This window comes from Scyliorhinus torazame, chromosome 7 (genome assembly GCF_047496885.1).
Source record: "Scyliorhinus torazame isolate Kashiwa2021f chromosome 7, sScyTor2.1, whole genome shotgun sequence".
NCBI classification, from domain to species: domain Eukaryota; kingdom Metazoa; phylum Chordata; class Chondrichthyes; order Carcharhiniformes; family Scyliorhinidae; genus Scyliorhinus; species Scyliorhinus torazame.
The window spans coordinates 211820620-211837442 of NC_092713.1; the positions used below are offsets into that span (position 1 = coordinate 211820620).

At 54.5% G+C, this 16823-nt stretch overlaps 1 protein-coding gene across 2 annotated transcripts in view; it reads left to right on the forward strand.

Annotated features, from left to right (window-relative positions):
* Positions 1-16823, forward strand: part of LOC140427438 (hepatitis A virus cellular receptor 1 homolog) — a 124175-nt gene that overhangs the window by 39758 nt on the left and 67594 nt on the right. For both annotated transcript variants that reach the window (XM_072512965.1, XM_072512964.1), the window contains exon 4: positions 4484-4563. In XM_072512965.1, the coding sequence (XP_072369066.1) occupies positions 4484-4563 (80 nt within the window). The remainder of the gene's footprint in view (positions 1-4483; positions 4564-16823) is intronic.

Sequence of the window (16823 nt, forward strand, 5' to 3'; positions counted from 1 at the left end):
GATATTGGATCAATTAATTTTTGGACTATCTGAAAAATATTTGAGGGAAGAACTTTCACAAAAAAAGTATTTAACATTAGAAATCGTTATACAAAAATGCCTTGCTTATGAACAAAAACAAGATTAATACTTTGAGTCTTTACAAAGACAGAATCATTGTCTAGAAAACAAAATCCGTAAAAATGGCGCGAATACTCACCACGAGGCAGAGGCAGAATCTCACTCGATGCAACAGCACTTTTTGATTGGCAGCCATCTTGAGCAAGACTGTTCCGGCCAGTCCGCACATGCGCACTCCCCTAAAAGATGCAAACCGGCGAAACAGTGTTCTACGCATACGCAAGAAGCCGCGCATGCGCAGTTGCGAAAAGAGCGCACAGTAAAGGAAACTCGGATTGCGCATGCGCAATCGAGCCCTGCGCATGACGTCACGAGCGGCATGACGTCAGAGGACCCGGACCATGCCTACTTAAAAAGGAAATGCACGAAAATTGAAAAAAAGAAATTTAAAGCTGCAAAACCCAATTTCCTTCCCTCAAAAGACAGAATAATGCCCAAACTTACACCAGCAGTTGAAAATAACTTTCACAACACCCTGGCACAAGCAATCTGCACCACCCAAAGTGAAGAGCAGAATGACAACTCCGAAACAAAAAGAGTTGATTTGTCTATCGAACAATACACACAGTACTACTCAGACATGGCTGAGTTATTCGGATCTGCTGATCACAGCATCAGCAACACAGTTGCACAGCTCAACACGACTCTACTCATGGTAGATGCCATGGCAGATCGTCGATAAATTGGATGACAGTAACCTGTCAAATACCCAAGAAGAAGACAACGCCACAGAGAGAGCACAGAACGACTCCGTTGGGAGAGCACAGATCGACGCCTCAGCGAGAACACTGCACGACTCCACAGAGAGAGCGATGAAAGACTCCACAGAGAGAGCGACGTAAGCCTCCACAGACAACTCGTTGGCAGATTCCAAAATGGAAACATGAAAACACTCCATAGCGAACGCCATGCATGAACAAGACTATGACGGTCTATCCACCTTATCTGAGCAACTAGCAGCAGACTATGAAAGTCTACCAAGCTCATTTAACCAACAATGAATGTCGACCCACTGTATGTGAGAATAGTGACAATGTGAATGTCTACCCACTGTATGTGAGAATAGTGACAATGTGATCACAATCGACATCCAAGATGTGCAGGATCACAGCGAGACTGACACTTCTCAGCTCGTCTGTGCAGAAGCACTCAACAATCAGAGGAGGGCTACTCATGAGTCCAGAGAGACCACGTCAAATGAAATCGTGAAGATTTTGATTCCAGAAGAGGAGCACCAAGAGTGCAGAGAGACCACATCAATGGAAATCTTGAAGATTTTGACTCCAGAAGAGGAGCACCAAGAAACCACAGGTGATTCAAATGAACCAGAAATAACTCCAGAAGAGGAGCACAAAGAAATCAATGATGATTCAAGTGAACCTGAAATGACTCCAAAAGAGGAGCACCACAAAATCAATGATGATTCAAACGAACCAGAAATGATTCCAGAAGAGGAGCACCAAGGAAGCAAAGAAGAGGAATCAAATCCACCACAAATGACTGATGTCACCAAGATCAATGCAACATCAGATCATTCTCACAATTCTCAAGAAGAAATGCTCAATGTAACAGGTACCACAACGGACACTCACACCAATAACTGTGACAATTACTCAAATCATCCACATGGAACACTCATTGAGTGCAACAAGAACAACAAACAACGCAAGACGCACAGCAGAAACAAGAACAACAGGAACAACAAAAACAATAAGAAGCATAACAGAAACAACAAGCACGACAAGAAAAACGACAAGAACAGCGACAAAAACAATAAAAACAAACAACACGTACGACACGAAAAACAACAAGAGCAAGAGCAACAGCGAAAACAACAAAAACAGAAACAACAAGCATGACAAAAACAACAACAAGAACGATAATAACAGGAACAACAATGAAAACAACAAAGACCGTAATGACAGAAACAATAACAACGAACCAATGACCTGTACAACATGGTACAACTCTGCACATGGAGGACAATGCCACAGCACACTGCAAAACAATGACAAGACTACAAACATGCCATGGCATGACAAAAAATCTCACAAATTCACATCTGCTCTAGAACAAGCAAGCACATCAGTTTTCAAGGCAGATGACACACTAGATCAATACTGCAAGCACAGGAAAGAGTCCAGGTCAGACAACAAAGATGACATACATAATCAATACCGCAAGCACAGGAAAAAGTCCAGATCAGACAACGGTGTAATACAGAATCGCTACCACAAGCATAGAGAAAAAAAAAGAAAGTCTAAATCAGATAACAAAGTGATTTGACCATTCGAACACCTCATGATGACTTGTTGGTCACTCAAACGCAAGAACACTGACGACGTTCACAAAGAAATGACGACATCAACATCACCACTTTGACAACAGAAGAAGAAAGCAACTCAACCAAACAAATTCATAATGTTTGGACTCACAAATGTTTAAATTAAGATTGGACTCATAAATATTAATTGACTTTGTATAATCATCAATATCATCACAACTTGTACATAACATCATTTGTCTACCTGTTTCAAGCAAACGAGAAGAAAAACCTAAGAGACTAAATGTATTAACATTTAACTGATTAACTCATTGATTTTACGTAATGCAGTTGCAAACTGCATCCATTATGTTTGTTCAATTTTCTTTACCACATACAGAAAATATGTAACACAAGAAAACAAAGGGGGATGTAGTGATCTCTGTTTGTGCATGTACATAAGGAGTTAATGTGTAATCAGTAGCAACACATGATCACTAGAGGGCCGGACCAACAGGGGTATAAAAAAGCAACCACATTGTGTCTCTCCCTCTCTCTCTTGGGTGCACTGTGACCAGGGCAGTATCAGATTAGTTCAGATGGCTAGTGGAGTTATGTATAGTTACTGTAGTTAGATCTTGTTAACCTTATCACTAGTATCAAAGTTAAAGTTAAAAACTCATGCAATTACTGTTATAGTTACTCAATAAACCTTTTGTTACTACTGGACGAGTTTGAGTCTTCATCGAGATTCAGAAGACCTCATCATTATCCAAGGATTGAGTAGCACATGTTACCTACCACACCGGTAACAAAACAGCAGTTGGAGGAAAGTCGCCAGGGCATACAAATAAGTATAGCCTCCAAGAGGAGGGGGGCATGGAGGGGAAAAGCCGTGATTCTGCCCCTGTCACTCTCCTGCCACTGCTCGGTGGTAGGACAGTTCCGGGGATGAACCATCTGGGGAGCTCCATTGGGGTGGTTCCCCTTATTTGTGTGTGGGGGGCGGCTTCGCTGGCACTTGTGTGTGGTTCCCCACATCCTTGCAGGGGAGGGGGGGTGTTCCTCGTATCTATGTTGGAGGGGTGGAGATTTCCATGGGGCGTGGAGTGGGGGTGGGGGGAGGGGGGTGGGGGGTTGCCTAGAGTTGTGTCAGGGGATGTTTACCCTTATATGGGGGGACTGAATTCTTTAAAGCGCAGATCAGGGCGCCCTTTAAAAACAGCGGCCCCATTTGTGTGGAGCCCGCGTTGCTGGTTCTATCAGGCCCCGCCTTCTACTGTGGCGATTTTCGCACCTCCCAGTCACCATGCTGTGCACCGAGTGGAAAACTCCCCCCACTGATTTGATTTTTATAAAATAGATATTGATCAAAGAATGAAAACAAAATTAGGCATTATATTTGAGGAGTCTGCTTCGATGCCGGACATTACTCCCTGTGAATTTATCTCAAGATATAATAATTTTGCAGGGTCAGAGGTTAATTAACAGCATGAATTTTAATCTTGTGGTTGAAAAACTATGAACAGGCTGGAGTATCAAAGGAAAGAGGGATGAATGTTCCAATGACTTAACGTGGGTGAGAACTGACCATTCTTGAGAAACTGAGAAGTGGAATTACTTTAAGAAAGGCAGCCAAAAGCTGCATTGGTGGCCATCCAATGAGTTTAAGTGATGTGACTCTATGATCCATCCAGGAACATGTCTACCTGCATTAAAGAAGAAGCTTATATTAACTAGATAGGTTGAGTTGAAGGATCCGTTCACCTTGGCTCTCTGGAATGGTGAAGAATAATCCTTTCAATTGACGGGTATGTTGACAGGAGCTGTCCCATCAAACCCAACCACGAGGAGATAAGGAATAGGAACGGGGCAGAAAGTACGACATCTCTAGCCTGCTCTGCCATTTAATAAGATCATAGCTGATTCTCCACTTTCTGGCTTAATTCCCATATCCCATTGAAATAATAACATGGTAAGCTTTCTACTTTCCGAGCTCCAGAGATGCTTGTTTGCTATTTTGATGAGAAGGTGGCAACTGTTCTGGATTGCTGGATAAGGCCGATTAAAACATTTCTTCTTTTGATCGGTTTCTTTCAGGTAATGAGATTTCCTCTTACTCTAACTCACTGACTGCTTCACCAACGACAAGAAATTCAACTCTATCACCACATTCAATGGTGAGCAGTTCTATTTTCTCAAAATATAACTGTTTTGGTTGCTTCTGTATTTCATAGAATCCCTACAGTGTCGGCGGAGGTCATTTCGCCCATTGAGTCTGCACCGACCCTTTGAATGACCACACTACCTTGGCTCAATCTGTGAATTTGTTTCCCTTCAGTCCGGATGAAATAATCAATCGAACACCAAGTTTCGTTAACATATGTTTATTCTCGGCCGGAGCTACACCACTGTATCTCGGAGAGCTACAACAGCAAGCCTAAGTTAATACATCCAACAGCAGTTTATATACATTTTATGACACTGTTTCATTTCTGAGAACAGCCCCCTGGCATTCTGTTGCTTTCAGTCTTAGCTATAGTTATCGTTAAAGTTAGGCACCATTCCCAAGGCCGTTACTGCAATTTGTCTGGTGCGAAAGCAGAAGTGATTACACAGCTTGCTACAAAGCCTGCCTTGACATTCCAGCACACAAAGCACTATTTGACATTTTATTTTCCCATAAAGTTCTATTCCACCTTGAGCCAAACTCTCATTCCCCCCTGTTATCATTTCATGATAACTTCTAATCCATAGCTACTCGTCTCAGTCGCTCCCATTCTATCTGTACTTCTATCATTTTCTTATGTTCCTCAGCACTTTCTTTCACATCCATTAACTCTTCAAGGCTCACTTCACGTTGCTGCATTAACTGTTGAGAAATTACTGCTGCACTGACACTTTTACACAAGCATTTCATTAGGAAGCTAAGCATAATAATTACAAGTATTACAACTACCAGGATTATTAATCCATGCACTAGGTAAGACCCCCATGATCCGGCAAACAACCAATCTAACCACCCATCTCTTGATATTTCATGCAGTTACTTAACCTCTTTGCGGATATGATCCACGAGGTGGGTGATGTTCTCCGAACTATCGGGGAAGTAGGTGCAACTTTCCGAACCGATCACGGCACAAGTCCCACCTTTGTTTGCAAGGAGCTAATCGAGGGCCATTCGGTTTTGTAGGGCTACGGTTCTCATTGTTACCATTTCATTATTTATCTCAGTCAATGCTTCAGTGGTGTCGTTTGCTACCTCCTCCAGGATTTTTGCTATCTTCCTTATTTCCTTTATTGCAAGAGCTACCCCGATAGGGGGAAGCAGGATCCCAAAGTATCGTTGCGTTTCGGTTATTGCTCTCATTTGTCGTTTCATCATTTGGTAATGGTCGGCTAAATTGGCGAGGTGGTGTATAAAGGGGACTACATACCCCAGATAACAGGATCCCGTCCAATTCTCTGGCAGCCAGGGATATGCCTTGTGGCCACAAATAAAGTACATCCCATTGTACAAAGTGAGTTTGTCCACATCAAACCCTTCAGCCATTAGGGAGTACTTGAAGGTACCTGTCCCGTTAGCGTAGGGGACGCCCAGTGTACACCCATAAAACTGAGGAGACGTATATGCGGGATAGACCTCGGATATGTTGGCCACTACAAATTTGTGCTCGCATTGACTAGCACCTACGAATCTTTAACCACATTCCTTACTAAACATATTATTCCCAGTGGTCTTCCCATGTTGGTGGTATTAGTGAGGGTAAGAAATGGAGGTTGGTGGGATCTGTTATAACTTGGTTGGTACCACATCTCAAAGGTGTTCATTGGATAGCCCCCCTCTTTCCAAGGTCTTGGGGATATGGGGAGAAATTATAAACTAGAAGTTGCCCTGCCGTTTGGGTGTCTTACCATAGATGCAATTCTTATAGTCCTGGGGGGATTGACGAGTACCATTCTGGTAAATATACCATTCTACTGTTTCTGACAGGTTAAGCGGAACAGGTCTGAGGGGGATCCCTCCCTTAGCATGGGTCGGGTTATGTGTACATACCCAGCAACCAGAAACATTCATCTCCTTTGCGTACACATATGACATATACAGATACGTGTTTACATGTAATTCCCTTTTTTTCCGCAGCCTTACCCTCCCTTGGTCAACGCATCCCAAGGGTAAAGTCTTATTTTTGTTTCTGCAGCTACAGTCCCATTTACAGTTGACCCGATGACAGGGTAGGTTGCCCTTAGTAACTCCACTGATGAGTATGGTCCGATTGCATCGTTGTACGTAGGCCGAACATCCGTCCGCAGGGGTCGCGTTCCAAGGTCCTTCTCCTGAGTTTTGACAGGTGCATTGTCAGGTGTCTCCTCGACAGAGGTGATGAGTCCGTCTTCCCTTGGGACCGCAAATTCTTCGCTTGGCCTCTCCTCCCGTTTCCAAAGGTCCCAGCAGGGTTCCGATAATAAGTGTGGCCTTCATTCTTTAAGTGATGCCGGAGTTATTACCTAGGGCCCGAAACAGAGGGTTATTCTCTATTGCATTTTCACAACTTTACAATGGTGGATGTGGATCCAGGCATTTCTGCCTTCCACTTTTACAGCAATGGGAGTAGTGAATAGGACCTGGTGTGGTCCTTCCCATCGGGGTTCTAATCCTTTCCTAACCCAATTACGAATCAGAACATACTCCCCCGGATTAATAGTGGCAGAACTGGACAAGGGAGGTATCTCCTTATAAGCAGCTCGTAGCCGTGAATGGAGGCCTTTTAGTACTTTAGTCAAGGCTATCACATAGTTGGCCATTTCAGTGGTCATATGGTGAAATTGTACTTCCTTATGTTTCCCTTGATCCCAAGGAGTACGCAAGGGTCTTCCGTATAAAATTTTGGCGGGACTCAGTCGTGTCTTTCCAGCTGGGGCTGCACGTATTTGGAAGAGGGCAATGGGCAATAATTTGAGCCAAGTGGCTCCAGTCTCTGCCTGGAGTTTTGCCAGTTTCGTTTTTAATGTCTGATTAGCCCTTTCTACCATTCCCGCTGCTTGGGGTCGGTATGCGCAATGTAATTGTTGTTTTATTCCCAGCTGAGTACAAAATTCCTCATTGATCTGTCCCACAAAATGAGGTCCATTATCAGAGCTTAATCGATATGGAATGCCAAATCTAGGAACAATTTCTCGCATCAAAACTTTTACTCCCGTGGAAGCTTTGTTATCTACAGTGGGGTAAGCTTCTATCCATTTGCTAAATACATCAACAATAACCAATACATGTTTATAACATTGGCATCTTTCCAACTCAATGTAATCCATCTGGAGTGTCTCAAAGGGACCTTCCGGTAGCGGGGTTTTACCCATTTCACAGGGTATTGCTTTACCAGGATTATACTGCTGACATACTAGGCAACGACTGCTAATGTTTTGCGCTATGTCCTGCAGTCTTGGATGGCACCAAGTCTTGAGCAATACATCACCCGTAGCTCGCGCACCACAATTAGTTGCAAAGTGAACACATTCGGTGACCCAGGCTGCTAATGCATCGGGCATACAAGTTTGCCCTGCCAGGGTGACCCACAATTTGTTTACAGGATCATAACAATTCTTCCCATAGTCTTTTTACACAGGCAGGAGCGTCCTCCTGTAACTGAATGACGTCAGTGATGGTCGGCATTGGTTTTTCAGAGGGAGACTGACCTTAAGAGCTTTTAGTCTGAATCATCGTTTTTTGTACCACCATGTATTTTAAGCGAGAAGTCTCTTTGGCTTGGTGATCCGCTTGCCGATTATCCGTGTCCACCAGGGTTTTGCCTGTTGTATGGGCAACGCACTTTATTACGGCTATTTGTTTAGGGAGCATTAAAGCCTGTAGTAATTGTGTAACTAACTGTTTGTGGGATATCTGAGTGCCTGCAGATGTAAGAAATCCCCTGTTCTTCCATATTTGACCGAAGTCGTGTGTGACTCCAAATGCGTATCTGGAGTCTGTGTAAATGTTTCTTTTCTTATTCTCTCCTAACACGCACGCTCGGATGAGTGCAAATAGCTCGGCTTTTTGTGCGGAGAACGGCGTTTCAAATGCTGCTGCTTCCAGGGTTTCGCCCTGCTGATTAACTATAGCGTACCCTGATAATCTATCCCCCCTTTCGCCGACGGAAGCACTGCCGTTGGTGAAAACAGTTACGTCTACATCGGGCAGGGGAGTGTCAGTGAGATCATCGCGCACGGAGGCTTCCTCTCTGAGGAGTGTCAGGCAATCGTGGCCCGACTGTGAGCATTCCGAAGGTGGTTCGGAGAGAAAACTTGCTGGATTGATAGTGGTGCAGTGGCGAAATTGGAGCTTGGGATGATTCAGGAGATAAATCTCGTATTTGTTCTGCCGAGCCATGGTTAAATCTTGGGTTTGGAGCTGTCCGAGCAGTGCCGTGACAGAGTGGGAACTGTAAACCACAATGTCCTGCTGGAAGGTAAGGTTAGCCGCTGACTGGAGGCTGTTGTAAATAGAAGCAAGGATCTGAGTGCAGGCGGGATAGTCAAGAACTGTCAACCAAAGAGAACTGTCATTATTCTGAATATTGCTTTATTAGTTTTAAGAAATTAACATATCTTGTTAGTTGTGCTTTCTTTAATAGAATCGACGAATTCATCTACAGAAAACCTATATGTTAAATAAGTTACTGTGTTTGATATTTTAAAATAAATTAGCCTGGAAATTAAAACTTCAAACAATGTGGAAGCTGGTTTAAAAAAAAACCCAAAACAACTCTGATTAAAAGCAAATCTCATAAGGCCGCGCAGCTCCCCCCCACCCGACCGGAACACCCGACCGCAACACCCGACTTGATGGCTGGCCGTCGCTCAGCCCCGAGGTTCGAGTCACGCGATGTGGAGGCGCTCCTGGACGCGGTGGAGCAGAGGAGGGACGCCCTGTATCCCGGGCACGGCTGCAGAGTTGCCCCACGCCACAGCCGGCGTCTGTGGAGGGAGGTGGCAGAGGCCGTCACCGCTGTGGCCCAAACACCACGGACAGGCACCCAGTGCCACAAGAAGGTGAACGACCTCGTCAAAGCAGGCAGGGTGAGCCTCCCCATATCCCCCCCTCCCCATATCCCCCATATCCCCCCTCCCCCATATCCCCCATATCCCCCCTCCCCCACATCCCCCCTCCCCCATATCCCCCATATCCCCCCTCCCCATATCCCCCCCTGCCCCATATCCCCCCTCCCCCATATCCCCATATCCCCCCTCCCCCATATCCCCCCTCCCCCATATCCCCCATATCCCCCCTCCCCCATATCCCCATATCCCCCCTCCCCCATATCCCCCCTCCCCATATCCCCCCTCCCCCATATCCCCCATATCCCCCCTCCCCCATATCCCCCCTCCCCCATATCCCCCATATCCCCCCTCCCCCATATCCCCATATCCCCCCTCCCCCATATCCCCCATACCCCCCTCATCATATCCCCCCTCCCCCATATCCCCCCTCCCCCATATCCCCCCTCCCCATATCCCCCCTCCCCATATCCCCCCTCCCCCATATCCCCCATATCCCCCCTCCCCCATATCCCCCCTCCCCCATATCCCCCCTCCCCCATATCCCCCCTCCCCCATATCCCCCATATCCCCAAATGAATCCAGCCCTAACCTTAACCTCTGCAATGCACGCGCAACCGATGGCGTGCATTCATATACCTGCCTAACACTGTTGCCTTTTACCCCTGCCACCCCCCCCCCCCCCACAGGAGAAGCGCGCACACAACAATAGGGAGCATGTGAGGACTGGAGGAGGGCCCGCTGATGAGAGGCCACTGACCGTACACGAGGAAAGGGCCCTGGAACTGGCTGGCGGACCTGAGGACCGGGAGGTTGCTGATGCAGAGGTCGGGGCCCCACGAGCAAGTGAGCCACCAACAGCCCGTCCCCATATCCCCCCTCCCCTATATCCCCCTCCCCCGTATCACCTGATCACTGCCTGATGTCTAACCATGCATGCTTCATTGTGTATCGCAGGACCAAACGTCCAGGCACCCATCCCCGCAGATGCACACCGCCCGCAGGATGCCCCTCGGAGACCACAGGAGACGGAGAGACCCGCGCCCTCCAGCATGCGACGCCCGCAGGATGCCCCTCGGAGACCACGGGAGACGGAGAGACCCGCACTCTCCAGCATGCGACGCCCGCAGGATGCCCCTCGGAGACCACGGGAGACGGAGAGACCCGAACCCTCCAGCATGCGACGCCCGCAGGATGCCCCTCGCACACCACGGGAGACGGAGAGACCTGGAGCAACAGGGAGACGACACCCCCGTCACGTGCGGGAGCGACCACCCAGCGATGAGGGGGGCAGCCACAGGCCCCCGTCACATCCGAGCCAGGACACCACTACCCAGGACACCACTATCCAGGACACCCCTACCCGGGACACCACTACCCAGGACACCCCTACCGGGGACAGCACTACCCGGGACAGCACTACCCGGGACAGCACTACCCAGGACACCCCTACCCGGGAAGACGAAATACCGGACAGTGACTCAGAGTGGATGGGTGCAGACGAACCCCCACCCCAAAGTGCCATGGACTCAGAGTGGGACGAAGAGCACGACACAACGCCACTGCTGTCACCAACACCCTCCACCATCGCAGAAACACTCACCACGGTTGGGCACTTTAGTGATGAGGCGTCTGGTACACTCACTGGTGCGCACAACACAGCCGTCCCGGTACAGCAGGTGGAGGTAGGAGCAGCAGAGGGACCGGGCGGTCGGAGGGCAGCCCAGGCCAAGCGAACATCTGCCGCCCAGATGGATCCCGGGTTCCTGCAGTTACCACACCCACACATAGATCCGATGCAACCACCGACATGGAGACGAGCGAATAGGGTGACGGGTGGCTTGCGGCGGCTGCGGTCGCAGGTGGAGGAGTCCACCCGCGTCCAGGAGCTGGGAGTGGTCCCGGTCATGCGTGCCACCCAGGCTGACACCGCACGGGTGGCGTCCGCGGTGGAGGCAATGGGTGCGACGGTGTCAGACATGGGGAACGGTTTGCGAGGCCTGGGGCCTTCCGTGCAGGCGGCGTCTGTGGCCCAGGAAATGGCTGCCCTCTCACAGGAGGCCATGAGCCAGTGCCAGCGCCAGATGGCAGAGGCGCTCAACGCCATAGCCCAGTCTCAGCAGGCCATGGCCCAGTCTCAGCAGGCCATAGCCCAGTCTCTGCAGGCCATGGCCCAGTCTCTGCAGGCCATGGCCCAGTCTCAGCAGGCCATCGCTGAGGGCATCGGCGCCAGTGGCCATGTGCGAGCTGGCGTCGCACTGTTGCAGACAGGGTTCGACAACCCCCTGGGCTCCATGGCTGCAAACCTGCAGACCCCTGTCGATACCAGCACGGGCCTCCAGGACTGGCAGCGCCAGATGTCGGGGGCGCGTCGGATGGCCAGTCCGTTCGCATCCCCCACCCATGTAGAGGCCTGGGGGCCATCGGGCACCCCGAGGGAGGAGGAGGTGGTGTGGTCCGTCCCGGCTCCCTCTGTAGGGGAGGTCCCGGTACACCGCGACACCTCGGACTCCCCCCCCTTCCGTCCCAGGTGCATCGGGTGGGCAACGGGCAGGACAGGCTGGCAGCTCGCCATCCCAGTCGCCCGGGCCGCAGCCTGGCCCATCTAGGCCAGGACGCCTCAGGAAACGGCCGCCAAAGGGATCCGGTGTCAGAGGGCAGGAATCACAGGAGTCCACCTCCAGTTCTGCTGTACCGTCTGGGGAACCACGTAGACGTAGTCAAAGGGCCCGTAAGGCCAAACAATTAGACACTGAGTAAGATGGCACGGGTGCAGGGCACAGATGAGTTTTAGGGGCTAGGGCACGTGCATGAACTCCTTTGATTATTAAAGTCAATGTTACACCTACCGAAGCTGCCTTTGTGCTCTGTCCAAAGTGTGCGGGCGTGTCATGTACGTTGAGCGCAAGTGTGTGTGTGACGGGTGGTCTTACCTCAGCCCCAGGTGAGTCTGCCCCCTTCCCCCTGGGCCGCCATCAACATCCCCCGGGCAGAGGACGGGACCGTGCGCTGCAGTGTCACAGCCGCATGCAGGGATGATCCGGGTGGATGGTGGTACTGTGGCCATGGGTCAGACATAGTCCAACGATGTAGAGCCAGGAGCTCATCGGAGGCGGGTTGTCATCATCCTCCATGGCCTGCGATAGACACGCGTCCACCCGCAACTGGGTGAGCCCGGCCCGTTGTGCCGCCGGTGGATCGGCAATTGGGGGTGGGGGGGTGGTGTGCATGCGGGTGCGGTGTGTGGGGTTGGGGAGGGGGGTGAGGGTGGTGGATGGGTGGGGGGTGTGGGTGGTCGGCTGTTGTCATGGTGTGCGGTCTGTGGCCATACTACCCGATTCCCACGCCCAGCTAGTCAGTGAAGCGGGCGTCTTATCAGTCTGTCCCGTGCCCGCTGGGCCAGCCGGTAACGGTGGACAGCCACCCGTCTGTGTCTACCCCGTCTGCCCTGACCATTGCCCCCATCCCCCTCATCTGGGGAGGACTGGGCCTCTTCCTGCTGCTCCTCCACTCCGCCCTCCTCTGCCTGCGGCACATCGCCCCTCTGCTGGGCTATGTTGTGCAGGACGCAGCACACCACAATGATGCGGCCGACCCTATCTGACCGATACTGGAGGGCACCCCCAGAGAGGTCCAGGCACCTGAAACGCATCTTCAGCACGCCAAAGCACCTCTCGATCACTCCCCTTGTCGCTACATGGGCATCATTGTAGCGGTTCTCCGCCTCATTGCGTGGCCTCCGTATAGGCGTCATCAGCCACGATCGCAATGGGTAGCCCCTGTCGCCCAGCAACCAGCCCCTCAGCCGGGGATGGCGTCCCTCGTACATGCCGGGGATGGATGACCGCGACAACACGAATGAGTCGTGTACACTGCCTGGGTGACGGGCGCAGACGTGCAGGATCATCATGCGGTGGTCGCAGACCACCTGTACGTTCATTGAATAGGTCCCCTTCCTATTAGTGAACACGGCCCTGTTATCTGCAGGTGGCCGCACGGCGACGTGCATCCCATCGATCGCGCCCTGGACCATGGGAAACCCGGCAACGGCAGAGAAGCCCATGGCCCGGGCATCTTGGCTGGCCCGGTCCACGGGGAAGCGGATGTAGCGGTGCGCCATGGCATAAAGGGCATCTGTCACTGCCCGGATGCACCGATGCACCGATGTCTGCGATATGCCGGACAGGTCCCCACTTGGTGCCTGGAATGACCCCGTTGCATAAAAGTTCAGGGCCACCGTAACCTTGACGGACACGGGGAGAGGGTGTCCCCCGCCAGTGCCACGCGGTGACAGGTGTGCCTGCAGGTGGCAGATGTGTGCCACGGTTTCCCGGCTCATCCGGAGTCTCCTCCTGCATTCCCGGTCCGTGAGGTCCTGGTATGACTGCCGGGGCCGGTACACACGGGGCGCCCTCGGGTGCCTCCGTTGCCATGGGGCCACGACGTCCTCCTCCCCCTCCTCGTCCTGTCGGTCAGGTGTCCCTCCAGCCTGGGCGGCTGCCGCCTGCCCCTCTGCGGCAGCCTGCGCCGCCTCTCTGGCACGCTCCTCCTCCTCCTCCTCATCCAGGGCAACATAGACATGAGCGGCTGCCACCACGGCGGCCAACATCGCTGGATGATCTGAAAACATGACGGCCTGGTGGGGGGGAGGGGAACGACGACATGTCATCATTGCCCATATCCCCTCCTCCCCCCAGCCAGGTGGCATGGACCGCATGGGTCCAACTGTTGGAGGCTGGCACCTGGCCAGGTGGACCAACTCATTTGCCCTCCCATCACCCACCCCGGCACGGACCCCCTCCCCAACCCCCAACCTCCACCCCAGCACGGACCCCCCCCAACCTCCACCCCGGCACGGACCCCCTCCCCAACCCCCAACCTCCACCCCAGCACGGACCCCCCCCAACCTCCACCCCGGCACGGACCCCCTCCCCAACCTCCACCCCGGCACGGACCCCCTCCCCAACCTCCACCCCGGCACGGACCCCCTCCCCAACCCCCAATCTCCACCCCAGCACGGACCCCCCCCCAACCTCCACCCCGGCACGGACCCCCTCCCCAACCTCTACCCCGGCACGGACCCCCTCCCCAACCCCCAACCTCCACCCCAGCACGGACCCCCCCCAACCTCCACCCCGGCACGGACCCCCTCCCCAACCTCCACCCCGGCACGGACCCCCTCCCCAACCTCCACCCCAGCACGGAACCCCCCCAACCTCCACCCCGGCACGGACCCCCTCCCCAACCTCCACCCCAGCACGGACCCCCCCCCAACCTCCACCCCGACACGGACCCCCTCCCCAACCTCCACCCCGGCACGGACCCCCTCCCCAACCCCCAACCTCCACCCCAGCACGGACCCCCCCCCCAACCTCCACCCCGGCACGGACCCCCTCCACAACCCCCAACCTCCACCCCAGCACGGACCCCCCCCCAACCTCCACCCCGGCACGGACCCCCTCCCCAACCTCCACCCCGGCACGGACCCCCTCCCCAACCTCCACCCCAGCACGGACCCCCCCCCAACCTCCACCCCGGCACGGACCCCCTCCCCAACCTCCACCCCAGCACGGACCCCCTCCCCAACCTCCACCCCGGCACGGACCCCCTCCCCAACCTCCACCCCGGCACGGACCCCTCCCCCCAACCTCCACCCCGGCACGGACCCCCTCCCCAACCTCCACCCCAGCACGGACCCCCCCCCCCCAACCTCCACCCCGACACGGACCCCCTCCCCAACCTCCACCCCGGCACGGACCCCCTCCCCAACCCCCAACCTCCACCCCAGCACGGACCCACCCCCAACCTCCACCCCGGCACGGACCCCCTCCCCAACCCCCAACCTCCACCCCAGCACGGACCCCCCCCCCAACCTCCACCCCGGCACGGACCCCCTCCCCAACCTCCACCCCAGCACGGACCCCCCCCCAACCTCCACCCCGGCACGGACCCCCTCCCCAACCTCCACCCCGGCACGGACCCCCTCCCCAACCTCCACCCCGGCACGGACCCCCTCCCCAACCCCCAACCTCCACCCCAGCACGGACCCCCCCCCCCCAACCTCCACCCCGGCACGGACCCCCTCCCCAACCTCCACCCCGGCACGGACCCCCTCCCCAACCTCCACCCCAGCACGGACCCCCCCCCAACCTCCACCCCGGCACGGACCCCCTCCCCAACCTCCACCCCAGCACGGACCCCCCCCCCAACCTCCACCCCGACACGGACCCCCTCCCCAACCTCCCCCCCCGGCACGGACCCCCTCCCCAACCTCCACCCCAGCACGGACCCCCCCCCAACCTCCACCCCGGCACGGACCCCCTCCCCAACCTCCACCCCAGCACGGACCCCCTCCCCAACCTCCACCCCGGCACGGACCCCCTCCCCAACCTCCACCCCAGCACGGACCCCCCCCCAACCTCCACCCCGGCACGGACCCCCTCCCCAACCTCCACCCCAGCACGGACACCCCCCCCAACCTCCACCCCGACACGGACCCCCTCCCCAACCTCCACCCCGGCACGGACCCCCTCCCCAACCCCCAACTTGCACCCCAGCACGGACCCCCCCCCAACCTCCACCCCGGCACGGACCCCCTCCCCAACCCCCAACCTCCACCCCAGCACGGACCCCCCCCCAACCTCCACCCCGGCACGGACCCCCTCCCCAACCTCCACCCCGGCACGGACCCCCTCCCCAACCTCCACCCCAGCACGGACCCCACCTCCACCCCGGCACGGACCCCCTCCCCAACCTCCACCCCAGCACGGACCCCCCCCCAACCTCCACCCCGACACGGACCCCCTCCCCAACCTCCACCCCGGCACGAACCCCCTCCCCAACCCCCAACCTCCACCCCAGCACGGACCCCCCCCCCAACCTCCACCCCGGCACGGACCCCCTCCACAACCCCCAACCTCCACCCCGGCACGGACCCCCTCCCGGCACTCCCCCGGTGCCCAGCCTACTCTAACCACCGCCCCCCCCCCCCCGCCGCACACACACACAAGCCGAGACACACCTCTCCTCACGCAATCAGTCTGCGGCCACGCCATTTCCTGCCCAGAGCCAACCCCCCAGGCCGTCACTCACCTCCTCGCTGGTCGGCGTGAGCCTGGAGCACCGGGTCACGCCGATGAAAAGGAGGTTTGATTCACGTCGACGTGAACGGTCATCACGTCGACGGGACTTCGGCCCATCCGGAAGGGAGAATATCGGCAGGCCGAAAATCGGCTGCCTTGCGCAGACCCGTGACATTCTCCGCGGCAGCGGCGCCATTAATGCCCCGCCGACTTTTCTCCCTTCGGAGACTTCGGCGGGGGCGGGGGCGGGGGCGGGATTCACGGCGGCCAACGGCCATTCTCCGACCCGGCGGGGGGTCGGAGAA